Source organism: Convolutriloba macropyga, unplaced genomic scaffold (assembly GCF_964194025.1).
Source record: "Convolutriloba macropyga unplaced genomic scaffold, txConMacr16.3 SCAFFOLD_4828, whole genome shotgun sequence".
Taxonomy (NCBI): domain Eukaryota; kingdom Metazoa; phylum Xenacoelomorpha; order Acoela; family Convolutidae; genus Convolutriloba; species Convolutriloba macropyga.
The window spans coordinates 2,501-17,678 of NW_027452954.1; the positions used below are offsets into that span (position 1 = coordinate 2,501).

Sequence of the window (15,178 nt, forward strand, 5' to 3'; positions counted from 1 at the left end):
TTGAGCTATATTTGACAACTATATGATAATATATGGCAAAAACTCTAAAATACACTATTTTTGATTTTGCAAACATTTTTTTTGAAAGTCGCCAAAAGAACAAGTTTTCAACCAAAAGAGAATGAAATAATTTTATAACTCCATAGGTCCCATTTGGAGATTTCATTAGCGAGACAACATGTTGAGAACACAAAATAAATACAAACCAGAACACATAATTTCAATCATGTGAAACCATTTTAAGCAAACAAAGCCATAAAACTTTGAGTTTCTGAGTGAAGTTATGACATATGTTCATTGGACTTGGGTTGCATGTAAACAAATCGAACTGAAACAGCGCAACTTAAACAAACAAATCAAAAACAATCAATCCAGTTTTATAGCATTCCGGTAATTAATTTGAAAAAGAAAACAAAGGAAACGAAATTTTTTTAAAAATTAAACAAAAAAAAACAGCCATCCGCAATTCGAACACTCACATGTCAGAATTTTTTTCATTTTTCAGAGCTAGTTACCTCAAATCGCTTGTTGTCAATCATCTGCCCTTTTTAAATCCGTGAACGTTAAAATGCGTCTTTGGACGATTGCCAGTTTTGCCAGCCGTTTTATTTAAAAAATGACAGTTATCTACATAGAAATACCGTCGACAACCGACACCCTCTATGTCTCTTGCCAACTGAATGGTGATTGTTGCTTTTTCTAGAAACGGCAACATCATGAGCCTTTTAAAAACAGGGCACCTATTTGATTTACTATATTATGTGTACCTTGCTCTACAAATCGTTACAGCTTCAGCTCAAGCCCTTTTTTGTTTCAAAATAAACAACAGTTATACTTCAACCGCCGCCTTAATACTAAAGAACATTTTCAACTTTAAAAACCTATCTGCTCTTTTTATTTCTTGTTTAAAGATTTTTTTTTGTGAGTTTTTATTATGAAGGCTGGGAGTGGATTGGAAGTGCTGAAACTTGTTACCAGACTATTTTCAGAAATTTATTATTGTTCGTTTTAATTTTGATATCTTCTGGTTTTAATTGCCTTTGAGAATAAGTTGAATTAAATTCACAATAATTTTTTCACTTTCTCTTGTTCAAAAAATGAATGGCACAAAAATTACAGGAAAAAAATTTACACCACGATTCTGATAATGTTTCAAAATTAGGTCTTTGCAGTCAATTTCTGAACTCTGTATCCTTTATAGTATTAACTACTTATGCATTAACCGATATTAGGATTTTAACAACCAATCGTTCCACTTGGCAGATCATCAGACTTCTTCCGTTAAATAATTAAACACTTTCAAGTCCAAATAATCAACAAGTTGCAAATTTTCAAAAATGTAGGTCTCAAAAACGGAATAGATAGAAAACTTACATTTATCTAAAAAACATGTTGTTTGAAGTTTTAAAAAAGTTGCCTTATGCTCCAAACATAAAATCAATTAAAAAATGCCGTTGTAATGGGCTGATGAGATATGCAATTTAAAAAACGAGACAAGACAAAGAAAAAAGAAAACATTTATTACAACCGAAACAATTAGCAATGTGAAATTGTTATCACATTAAAAAAATGAATAAATGAACTGTTAATTGACTAATAGAGATATTGGACCTACCCTTAGGTAGACAAAAAATACAAAATTAAAAACTCTTTAAAAAAACTATCATATTTTTAAAAAAAAATTTTAACGTCATGAGGAACTTTAGCTGATAACTCTAATCATTAAAAAGGTTCTCAATTATTACTCCAAAAGAAGCCTTTAAAGACCTCTCATTTTACTGCAGAATTTTTCTTATACGACTAATAGAAGAGGAACAACTACTGGAAGCAATGAAAAACTCAATAAAAAATTTGCTAAAAATCAGTGTCCAAGCCAATAATATCCTAAGCTGTTAACTGAACTGAAATAAGGAATATAAAGGACCCTGCATTCAAAGCCAATGAGACTTGTAATTGGAATGTTAATGTGACAATGCATCAAAAGTGGGAACTCAATGCAGCTCAAATATGGGAAAACTATGAAAAAGAAAAATGTTTGAGGAAATTTTGTGGAATCAAAGCCAGATCATTCTTTAAGCATGCAATGGTTAAGCTTCAAGATTTAAGCATGAAGCCAATAAAGTCAGCTCATCAGAAAAGATGCAAACTATCATTGATGAATCTCACTTAAAAGTTACCAGAAATAAGAAAATAAGCTTAAATAAGCCGGAAAATAATAAACATTCAAATTTTCTAAAACAGATAAAATCATATTCATAACAAACGGAAAAACAATTATCTATGTACTTAAACCTTGGTTTCGTTTGTAACTCCAAAGGAAGCTTCAGAACTGTATTGATCCAGAACGGGGGGGGGGGGGGGATAACAGAAAAGAACCGAAATGGTGACTTAAATCAGTCTTCCACGGATAGATCTTCTATCAGCTGTTTTCTTTTAGAAGTGTTAAAACTCTTCAAAATTGCGTCTTAAGCAATGCATTAAAAACTGACCAATGAGAAAGCAGAAATTGCTCGGCTTTTTATCTCATTGTTCCCAATGTGCTAGAGGCCCAATCGCCTAGGTGGACGTCCTCTGGAGACCTGACTGCAAAATGATTACTCGCGTCTAAAATTTAGATTGATGTATATAATGCTGGCTCAAAATTGAATGGACGCCAAACCAATTGGCACGAGTGAGATGGTTTTACTTTTCTCAGCCGAAAATTAGATCTGCTAAGTTGTATGTCGGCTAACAACGGGCCACGGATACTGACACTAAATTGCCTTCACACTCAAACAAACGTCGACCGGTTTATAGCATGAATGACGTCATAGCACATAGTTTGCTCAGGCAGCAATGAACAGACATATGGATGCCGTATTGACAGACAGGGCGTTTAGCTCACGACCAAAAAATGAAAAATCTAAAGCCAAAATTTGCAGTTAGATTCATTCTGAAGCTGTGATTGGACAATTTAAAGCGTTATTCCATGAGCGGCAATGGAGAGGCCGAGTGGAGTGTCCCCCCCAGACAAAAGATAATGGTCCACCGCTCTACTGATTTATCAACCAATGAGGTTTTTTTTACCAAAAATGATAAAACTATCGGCTAAAGTTATCATTTTTTCCTTGTTGGCTAACCCCTCTGTCGGTCAATTTTCCCAGCACCATCCGTGGTTGTACCCTGCACTCCTTAACTATTTAATCTTTCTCACTTTCTCATTCGGCTCTGTGCCCGTTCGGCTCTATGTAATTCCTAGCTGCAATTTCGTATCACCCAACGTTATGAAAGCTAAAGTGCATTAAGTAGATGAAATGACGTTTATACATAAACGAGTAAAGTAATTAGTTTGCAATTGAATAAAAGACCGATTAAATATCGTGACCGGTCAATTGGCCGACATACAAATTAGCTGACACACCTTTTAGCCGACACTTGAGCGAATATAACTACTCGAAAACGACAGTTCACGATAATTACCCGCGCATTAAGCGGTAAAAGTAGCGTCCCTTCGTTGTAAAACAAACAATAATTGGCTACGACTACTAACTAATTTGGCCATGCCTCAGCGGCCCGTGGGACTTGATATGAATCTATCATAACCGAACAAATTATTATGGCCGAACATAATTAAGGCGACGCTTCTAATAACACTATTTAAATTAGTTTCGATTTCGGTCATTTTCTTGTCGTCGTGATGAAATCTGTCGGCCAATTGGCGTGTCTTCTAATATGTGTGTCGGCTAATACCCCTAGCCCCATTGAATATACCTTAAGGACGGAGTAGATACCCTACAGTTTGTTGTGTTAATTTGTGTTATGAATCAGTTGGAGAGAGTTTTGTTCAATTAGGCTGCACAACTCCACTCAATCGATAGATGTGGTGGCACTGGTGAAGCTACACTCACCCGTTCTCTGTAAGTCAAATTAAACCTCCTTTACTTCCTCAAATTCAAGCATGAACAGCATAAACAATTTCACTTATCTGGGATTTATATTAACCTTGATATTGCTCTATGATGAACTTGCAGGATTCCTAAGAGATGAATGATGGCTGAATTTTCAATTATGTTTTTCTAATGCTGTAAAATGACCGTTTGGAAGATCATGCTCTTTGAAAAGTATCAATTAATAAAAAAAAAACAACAATCGATTGAAAAACAAATTTAAAACCTTTGATGTCGCAAGAAAAACACTACCCGGGTCGAGGTTTGGAAAAAAAAATAATGTAAGATTAGCAATATCGGTGAAAAAAAGCTTTTCACAGCCAAGCGCACGCATCTTATAGCGTTGAATGCGGTGAACTTTTGTAAGATTTGCGGTTTTTAACGGCAAAAAAAATTTTTTCACCGCATTCCTTACAAAAAAGAAACGGATTCACACGGTTTCGAACTTCTCGCCTCCTGCATGTCAATAACTTCTTATTCCACTCCGCCATCTGTCACTTACTTCAATGATGTTTCATGTGAATTTAAGATAAGCGTTGAAATTAGCGGCAAATATTTAAAAGATTTGAAACTTTAGCGGTGATTTTTTTTTTCATAGCATACTGCTGGTAGCGGCGAAGAATTATTTTCACCGCATCCGAGTTGCCGCTTCGTTTCCTTATACAAATCATAACGTATTTCCTAGTACGATCCTTGCATGGAACCAAGGAAATCATATATGTTCCTTGCATGGAGCCAAGGAAATCATATATCATCCTTGCATGAAACCGAGGAAATCATATATCATTCTTGCATGAAACCTAGAAAATTATATCTGATTCTTGAATGAAATCCTCGAAACCATATATGATCCCTGCTTGAAATATAGGAAATCATTATTGATCCTTATGGGAAATCAAGGATTTAAATCACGAATAACCTCTCAAATTACCTCAAAAAACGCGGAAAAACAATTTATGTAGATTGAGCATTATTGAGCGTTATAGCTGTTACGATTAGAGTGATTTACAACTATTTCAATTTTTTGTATGACGCTTGTATGATTACGGGGAAATCATACAAATCATATAGGACCTTGTTTGATTACCGGGGATCCTATATGACCTTTTATGAAATCAAGAAAAATTGTATGATGGGCAACCCGGGCATTCATCGCATTGAGCGCAAATCTTACACTTTTTACTCGAATTCACCTCAAATCTTACATCTTTTAGCAATTTTTAGCGGTGACCCCTTGACCCGGGTAAGCGTTGATTTTTGATAGTCCTCTGAGAAGGTAATGTCAATTTTCTTGCAAGATCACAAATTCCCGTGGTCACTACTCTGTATGATGTCCTCACTTTAAGACGGGTATAGACCAGACGGATATAGATCACGGACAGGGGTCTGGTGCGACCGAACTACAGCGTTGAATGCGGTGAACTTTTTTAAGATTTGCGGTTTTTAACGGCAAAAAAATTTTTTTCACCGCATTCCTTACAAAAAAGAGACGGATTCATACGGTTTCGAACTTCTCGCCTCCTGCATGTCAATAACTTCTTATTCCACTCCGCCATCTGTCACTTACTTCAATGATGTTTCATGTGAATTTAAGATAAGCGTTGAAATTAGCGGCAAATAATTTTTTTTTCACAGCATACTGCTGGTAGCGGCGGAGAATTATTTTCACCGCATCCGAGTTGCCGCTTCGTTTCCTTGTACAAATCATAACGTATTTTCTAGTACGATCCTTGCATGGAACCAAGGAAATCATATATGATCCTTGCATGGAGCCAAGGAAATCATATATGATCCTTGCATGAAACCGAGGAAATCATATATGATTCTTGCATGAAACCTAGGAAATCATATCTGATTCTTGAATGAAATCCGGTAAACCATATATGATCCCTGCATGAAATCGAGGAAATCATTATTGATTCTTATGGGATATCAAGGATTTAAATCACGAATAACCTCTCAAATTACGCCAAAAAACGCTTAAAAACTATTTATGTAGATTGAGCATTATTGAGCGTTATAGCTGTTACGATTAGAGTGATTTACAACCATTTAAGTTTTTTGTATGACGCTTGTATGATTACGGGGAAATCATACAAATCATATAGGACCTTGTTTGATTACCGGGGATCCTATATGACCTTTTATGAAATCAAGGAAAATTGTATGATGGGCAACCCGGGCATTCATCGCATTGAGCGCAAATCTTACACTTTTTACTCGAATTCACCTCAAATCTTACATCTTAGCAGTTTTTAGCGGTGACAGCTTGACCCGGGTAAGCGTTGATTTTTGATAGTCCTCTGAGAAGGTAATGTCAATTTTCTTGCAAGATCACAAATTCCCGTGGTCACTACTCTGTATGATGTCCTCACATTAAAACTGGTGTAGACCAGACGGATATGGGTCGCGGACAGGGGTCTGGTGCGACCGAACTCATAGTCTGGTGCGACCGAACTACAGCGTTGAATGCGGTGAACTTTTGTAAGATTTGCGGTTTTTAACGGCAAATTTTTTTTCACCGCATTCCTTACAAAAAAGAAACGGATTCACACGGTTTCGAACTTCTCGCCTCCTGAATGTCAGTAACTTCTTATTCCACTCCACCATCTGTCACTTACTTCAATGATGTTTCATGTGAATTTAAGATAAGCGTTGAAATTAGCGGCAAATGTTTAAAAGATTTGAAACTTTAGCGGTGAATTTTTTTTTCACAGCATACTGCTGGTAGCGGCGGCGAATTATTTTCACCGCATCCGAGTTGCCGCTTCGTTTCCTTGTACAAATCATAACGTATTTCCTAGTACGATCCTTGCATGGAACCAAGGAAATCATATATGATCCTTGCATGGAGCCAAGGAAATCATATATGATCCTTGCATGAAACCGAGGAAATCATATATGATTCTTGCATGAAACCTAGGAAATCATATCTGATTCTTGAATGAAATCAGGGAAACCATATATAATCCCTCCATGAAATCGAGGAAATCATTATTGATCCTTATGGGATATCAAGGATTTAAATCACGAATAACCTCTCAAATTACGCCAAAAAACGCTTAAAAACTATTTATGTAGATTGAGCATTTTTGAGCGTTATAGCTGTTACGATTAGAGTGATTTACAACCATTTCAGTTTTTTGTAAGACGCTTGTTTGATTACGGGGAAATCATACAAATCATATAGGACCTTGTTTGATTACCGGGGATCCTATATGACCTTTTATGAAATCAAGGAAAATTGTTTGAGGGGCAACCCGGGCATTCATCGCATTCAGCGCAAATCTTACACTTTTTACTCGAATTCACCTCAAATCTTACATCTTAGCAATTTTTAGCGGTGACAGCTTGACCCGGGTAAGCGTTGATTTTTGATAGTCCTCTGAGAAGGTAATGTCAATTTTCTTGCAAGATCACAAATTCCCGTGGTCACTACTCTGTATGATGTCCTCACATTAAGACTGGTATAGACCAGACGGATATGGGTCGCGGACAGGGGTCTGGTGCGACCGAACTCATAGTCTGATGCGACCGATCTACAGCGTTGAATGCGGTGAACTTTTGTAAGATTTGCGGTTTTTAACGGCAAAAAATTTTTCACCGCATTCCATACAAAAGAGAAACGGATTCACACGGTTTCGAACTTCTCGCCTCCTGCATGTCAATAACTTCTTATTCCACTCCGCCATCTGTCACTTACTTCAATGATGTTTCATGTGAATTTAAGATAAGCGTTGAAATTAGCGGCAAATATTTAAAAGAATTGAAACTTTAGCGGTGAATTTTTTTTCACAGCATACTGCTGCTAGCGGCGGAGAATTATTTTCACCGCATCCGAGTTGCCGCTTCGTTTCCTTGTACAAATCATAATGTATTTCCTAGTACGATCCTTGCATGGAACCAAGGAAATCATATATGATCCTTGCATGGAGCCAAGGAAATCATATATGATCCTTGCATGAAACCGAGGAAATCATATATGATTCTTGCATGAAACCTAGGAAATTATATCTGATTCTTGAATGAAATCCTGGAAACCATATATGATCCCTGCATGAAATCGAGGAAATCATTCTTGATCCTTATGGGATATCAAGGATTTAAATCACGAATAACCTCTCAAATTACGCCAAAAAACGCTTAAGAACAATTTATGTAGATTGAGCATTATTGAGCGTTATAGCTGTTACGATTAGAGTGATTTACAACTATTTCAATTTTTTGTATGACGCTTGTATGATTACGGGGAAATCATACAAATCATATAGGACCTTGTTTGATCACCGGGGATCCTATATGACCTTTTATGAAATCAAGGAAAATTTTATGATGGGCAACCCGGGCATTCATCGCATTGAGCGCAAATCTTACACTTTTTACTCGAATTCACCTCAAATCTTACATCTTTTAGCAATTTTTAGTGGTGACCCCTTGACCCGGGTAAGCGTTGATTTTTGATAGTCCTCTGAGAAGGTAAAGTCAACTTTCTTGCAAGATCACAAATTCCCGTGGTCACTACTCTGTATGATGTCCTCACATTAAGACTGGTATAGAACAGACGGATATGGGTCGCGGACAGGGGTCTGGTGCGACCGAACTCATAGTCTGGACTCAATTTCCTTCGCGCCAATCCGTCTGGACAATAACTAAATTGGGGGTCTGATAGTTCTCGCCTTTAAAGTTCCTGTGCGTTCGACAAAATCTTAGTCTGGACTCAATTTCCTTCGCGCCAATCCGTCTGGAAAATAACTAAATTGGGGGTCTGATAGTTCTCGCCTTTAAAGTTCCTGTGCGTTCGACAAAATCTTAGTCTGGACTAAATTTCCTTCGCGCCAATCCGTCTGGACAATAACTAAATTGGGTGTCTGTTAGGTGTCGCCTATAAAGTTCCTGTGCGTTCCGCCCAGAAACAGATCCGACCAGGAACATACTCTTACATCGGTCGCATACCTATTTTCTGTTATGGCTAGGAGAAAAACATCAGAAAAGTAAAAAAGGAGAGAATCATTCAGTTTTTTTTTTCACTGCTTTTCTTTTTCGTTCTCTGTGAAGAGGTAACAGTCAGATGTTTATCTCTGATCGGAGTCCGAACAAATATTTTCGACAAATTAAAGCATATAAGTCCAGCCCTATAAAGCAGCCTGGCCTCTGCGGTGTTTTAATGTATGTGCAATGAAGTTCAAACAATTTAGAGGGCATCATTAAAGAGAGTTTGATTTTGAAATAAACGAGATAAAATTAGTACAATTGGTCTTTGAGAGTTTATGAAATCAAATGACTGTAACCCTTAACAGGAGCCACTTCCAGCATCGGAAAGGGCGCTTGCTGGCTCTGTTTTTTTCTTATACGTGGTGTACTTGGCTAGCCTCGTTGATAAAGATCCAGCTGTTTTTTTTCCAGTAGTGGTAAGTTATCAGACGCCAATGGTCGATTAATTAGAAGAACTGACATTAAGTATGTTTAAGAAGGCAAGAAATGAGACGTGATAAGGGATAAAGCAAAAAAAACGCTACTTACAGGGTGGCGATGCTATGCTAACCTGACCTAAACCATGACACCACTGAACCCAGCCGCTCATCGCACCAAATTATGTTGTTGTTTGAATAGATGTAACATTTGATAAAGAAATCAGTGGAGTGAGTATGAGAATTAATTAAGAGTAATGGATAAAATGGATTTTCTATTGATTCTTCTCGCATGATGCGTATGATGGCGAGTTCGCCTCTCCGACAAGAATTAAGCGATTTTGCTTTACTGGTGGTTTTTGTGCTTTTCCTACAGCTTAGGCCCGAAATTACTAATCGGGCGGCTGTCTGTTCTGGACCAGGAAGCAGTGTTTGCTGATAACTGAAAATAAATAACTAATCAAGCCTCTATCAAAAATCATTATCTGAGAGTTGTTTCATGATAAATGAACCAGAAGGAAGGAAAAAAATTAAGTAAAAAGCAAGCTATTGCTGTGACTCAAACCGTCGTCTATTTGCGTTATGCGTTTTGTTGTTGAAGCCTGAATCATTAGGCTTGTGGTTGAATTCAAAATTATCTGTGGTCATTGATACGCTTAACGATCTGGTCAGAAGACAATTTAGAAGACAGAAAAGAAAGAATTAGCTATCGCCCTCAATCAATCCATCGTTGTTATAACAATCGAGTTATTTTATAATATCTGAAACGAGCGTCTGATCGTAAAGCGTTATTTTGACTGTGTAGCTGCTTGAATCCTCTCTGGTATCTGGCGACAAAGGATTACGTCAAAACAATGAATTGATCCACAATTGCTTGTATGTGCTCTTATGATTTTAGTCGCAAGCTTTGTCATAGCCAGTGTACACTTGCGTTTCGGTACTCAGATTCGATCCATTGGCCTTTGAAGTAAAGATCTGATGATTAGTTTGGGCTGCACGGCTGATTCACGCTTGTTTTATTTTTTCTCCAGATAAGTTCAAGTCTTGATTCAGGTTTTTAATACTTTTTGCGCGTTTGAGGTAATATTTGCTAATCTGAATTGAATATCCCTTACGGCAGGTATATTATCCTTCTATTGAACTTTTTTTCAGATTAAACCAAGGAGGGTTTCTCATACAATTCATCAACGCTCTTTTTTGCTGTAGCTGTATATTCGTAACAACTACTAGATTGGTCTCGCCAGCGAGAATTCGTAGAAAAATAGAGGTTGAACCTATGATTTATACAAAAGTATCGCATTTATCATAAATGTTTAGTTGACTTAGACGCCATAACTGACAGACTTTCGTTCGCTCTTCCGACTGGATTTCTACATTGTTTGCTCCATTTTAGAAGAAGGGTTAACGTTTAGGTGAAGAAAATTAACTTAGAGTTTCGTCTTTTAATCAGTTTTTCTTTATTTGAAAGATCAGGAGTAGATATTTTTACGGGTTTTTGGACAACAGGTAGTTTGTTTTGCTAGGGATTACTCTTAGGATGTACACTTATATTTATCTTTCCGCGCCATTTGACCAAATTGTTCAGTGAGCATTGAAGTAACCCTTGTATTGATCTAAAAGAACACGTCCTGTAATAAAAGGGCAAAATCAACGGCGAAATTGTATTTGGGCACGTAATTTTGAATACCACTGAAATAAACCAAGAAGAGTCTTGGTACGATGACACTGTCCTGAGTTAGTCCAGCTAATGTTGAAAAAGTGCTGCTTTTTGAGTTATTCAGTTTCACATATAAAATTCAAACAAAATCCGCCATTTTGGACTACTGATGCTTCTCTTATGTTCTGAATTAGTTGCAGCAGGTTGTGAAGCGGTTCCGTCTATAGGTACTTTATGTTTCGCCGAAGACATTGTGATGTTCAGGGTGCGTTAGGGAATTGTCCTTTGCAGAGATTCTGCATGTTTTTGCCAGACAGTTGCTGTGGCTGATTGATCGGTAACTTTCTGCCTCTTATCTGTTTTTGCTCGGCTTTGGTTCATTTTGACTTGTTAATTTTTCCAAGAAATGGAAACATAAGATGTGTTCTTAGAGCTCGTTATCATGAGAGAGGTATATGATTTGAGGCATTTAGGCAGCATTTATAGAATGTTTAGCTGCTTTTATATTATCCGGGACTTGAAATATTAGTTTTGCTCAAAATTTCCTATCTACTTTTTGTACACAGTTTTTGATTTCTATTCCTCCGCTTTGAGGAAGCAATTTTTCTCATATTTGAATTCCTGGAACTGCTGATTTGGTTCCAAGTTTTCGTATTTTTGGTCTTTCATCGTACCCGTTGGTAAAGTTTTAAAGATTTCGCTGTTTTGTTGCCTATCATTGGTCCGAGTTGCTTAGAGAAGACTTCAGTACCTTGCTGGTTTCTAGTTGGTTCTTAAAATCCCCAGACAAAGCCTTAGTTTTTCTTCCAAATGCTTTTGTTCCCCTCATTTTGAGTCCTTGCTGTCAGGTTCGACTGCCTAATTTTATTCGATCGTTGCACCTTTTTTGTACATCTGTGAAGAAAATGTTTCTTCCTTCAATGTTCTGTATTGTTTTAAATTTGCTCTTCGCAGTTGTATTCTCAGTTTTCGTGTTCTTGACGGATGAGATCAGAAGTTTCTTGGCGGAAGAGAAATCCTTTCTGTTGAAAGTACGATTTTTGTAGTGGGCTGGGAGCGAACAGTGTAAGTAGTTGGTCATTTTTATTGTTTCTCAGCTTTTGGATAGGTTGGTGGAGTTCTCATTTTTTCTTTCTTTTCATCTATGAGATTTTTCTGCAATTGTTTTTTTGCCTCAAAGTTTTTTTGTGGCCGAACTGTGGTCAGTACCAAAGTTCTTGGCAACAAGGAATGTGTCAAAACATTCGGAAAATCATATATCGGTCAAGTGTACGATAAGCATCTTTCGGCGTTCTCTTGCAATTGATGTAAAAACCAACGTTTAAAAGCTCTAAATTTCGCTTTTCAAGAATTTCTAATATCTTTTTACCGTTTTCAGTGTTATATATACAACTTAGCTTCTGACGGGTAGCGTAAAAATGTTCGGAGATGAAAACTATTTACAATTAGGTTTCGAAAATCTTTGCAGGAAAAATCACGACCTGTGAGTGATATAGAGCTATAACGCAAAGATATCGCAACGCAGGTTTTTCAAAGCGTGCGTTTTGTATTTCGAGAACTTTCCTTTGATTGTCATTTGTATCAGATTGTTCGGGTTTAACTTTGGTTTTTGTTGCTTTTACTTGCCTTCGTTTTGGCAATTACGTAGTAAAAATTTATCTTATGTAGCTCTTTCCCGTTCCTTATTTACCTCATTGAGGCACACATTGGCAAAGTTCTTGCATTTGTGTTAGACAAACCTCGGCAGTTCCATTGCAAGAATTGAATTTTGTCAGTGTTAACTGAACTGATAGCTGCTTGCTGCATTTTGTTGCATTTTTACATTTGTGATGTTGTTTTTAGCACTTTTGATATTTGCAAATTTCACCTGAGTTGGCTATGGATCAATTGATAAAACATTTGATCTATAGTTTGTGACATCTAGTTACTCTTGTTTTAATTCTAAAAACCTTTACTTTTGCTTTGCACTTCGATAAAGTATTGATCATCTTGCAAAGCTTCATCTGCAGTCGCTCGTGCTTCTGATATAAGAGCTCTATTTTCTCTCATTTTAGCTAGAGCAGCGTTTCTGAAGTCTGTTCCTTATATAAACGACAAAATTTATTGATATTTTTAAAGTCTGTGTTTTGAGTAAAGGAGCAAATGGTCTATATTTCAAATTCTTAGAGGTCATTTGAAAATTTTTACAGTCTTCAAAAAGTCGTACATAGTCATTTAGTGAGATAAAAAGAAAAAAGCCATTTTTTTTTTGAAAAATCGCTTTTGATAGAAAGCCTCACTAAAGACATTCCTATCAACGCGGAGTACTGGATTTCCTGTCACACGCTGATGTACCGGTCCGAAAGTGATGAAAGCAGTTATTTACAGATCTTCATCTGTAACCAGGCACAAATTAGGCTGTAATAAAAGATCTGCAAAATAGAAATAACGGCGTTATCAAATGACATTTTTTAAAAGCAGCAGCTGGTCTTTAGCAACTAGCATCATAAAGTAGAAGGTTAAACAAACACTAATATTTGATTACTGAAAACTGCGTTATTCGTGGATTTCACTGTTTTTATCTTGAAAAATAGTCAAAATACTTCTAGCTGATTTTGGCTTGGGTCTGTTCAGTCTGGCTGAAGGTAGTCAACGTCTGTTCGTTCTGGCCCATAACTGGCTTCGGGTGTTGCGTCTGAACCCAACCCGCCGCCGAGACCCTAGTCCGTTGGCCCATACACGTTTTGGGTCGCTGATCGCATTCTGGGTATCTATGAAGTTTTGAAAGCGAAGGCCTAATTTGCCAAAAATTTTTAAAACTGCGGAAACTTTGTTAGAAAGAATCTTGGTTGTGAGCGAGGCGAAATATTTGGGAGGGAAATAATGCAGCTGATTTATGTTTTTTAAATTTTTTTAACAAGTGACAAAGCTGGCGGTGGGAGGAAGAACAGATCCAATTAATCAATAAAAACCATGCACCTTTCTGTTCCGCATGAACGTATAGACATTGTTGCACAGCAATAAATTGACATCTAAGGGCTGTGTTTCTCGATAACTGACGTCATGGTACTGTGAGCTTTAGAGTTGTGTTTTAGAACTTTGTCATCTTCTGAGCTTTATACATATTTTGGTCAAATCAATGCGGTACATCATTAGTACACCGGCCCGTACTATTATATCAAATAGGCCAACAAGCCTTAATAATGTAGTTTTTGTAATGAACAGGCACTTCATGATAACGAATGAACAGGCACTCATTTTAAGTTGTTTATAACATAGAGCCTTAATAACAAGAACATTGAAAGAAGCATGTATTTAAAATGAATTGTAGTTAAGAGTTCAGATTTTTTTATCTTGCAAAAAGAAACAGACCGAAAACTATTCCGTTTTGTCAAAATTTTGAAGTTGTATTTTTCTCTTTATAGTTGTGGGTTCTCGAAGGCACCATTTGCCAATATGTGAAGAAGTGGCGAGACAGGGCGACCTAATCGGTGTGTGTGGCCTGGGTTTGACCTCAAGAATTGGTGATATGAACTCGTTTGCGAACAGCCTCATGGAAGCCTACTTCAGTGTGAGCTACTTAGAAAGTGGATTCATACCAATCGTGGATCCTGTTAGATTTTGCCGAGATGAAGATATTTGCACCAACACCCATACGCCAGGTTCCAATTCAATTACATCATTCACTAATTTCACGTCACTCAAGTGTAGCTTAGTTAATTTCGTAATTTTTTCTAATGATTAAACTTTAATGAAATTGGTAATGGAAGTTGTGCAGGATAAAAATATATCGATCAGACTGAATATTCATTTAGATTCGCCATCAGTTTTATCCAGTTTTGTATGGCTTGGTTCCGGAATGGGGGGGGGGGGTTAGAATGAAGTAATTTGGGCTGTGTCAGATTATCAAGCAGCAGAATTAACGTTAAACTGTTGGTATATTTGTCTAGGACAAATTAGTCGCGAGATTAAGATGTTCGTATTGTCTGTCTTCGCCCTGGTAAACCAACACCGCGAGTCCATAAAAAGAAAACTTTACACGGTCATCTCATTAATACATCTTTTAATGTTAAATGCACCAGCTTTTAGCATCCACATACAAGTTGTCCTAGATATGTAAAAACTGCACTATCACATAAGTGACAAAATTATCACTGGTGATCACGTCGGTCAACATACAGGTTTCGCCAAATCAGATATAGACACCA

The 15,178-nt window shown here is 37.0% G+C and overlaps 1 protein-coding gene across 1 annotated transcript; it reads left to right on the forward strand.

Moving 5' to 3' along the window:
• Positions 1–3,807: 3,807 nt before the first annotated feature.
• On the forward strand, positions 3,808–14,677 carry LOC142357929 (uncharacterized; the record flags this gene model as incomplete). Its single annotated transcript, XM_075409420.1, has 2 exons — positions 3,808–3,896; positions 14,396–14,677. Coding segments are annotated over 2 exons (371 nt in total), but the record flags the coding sequence as incomplete, so codon positions are not given.
• Positions 14,678–15,178: the final 501 nt, after the last annotated feature.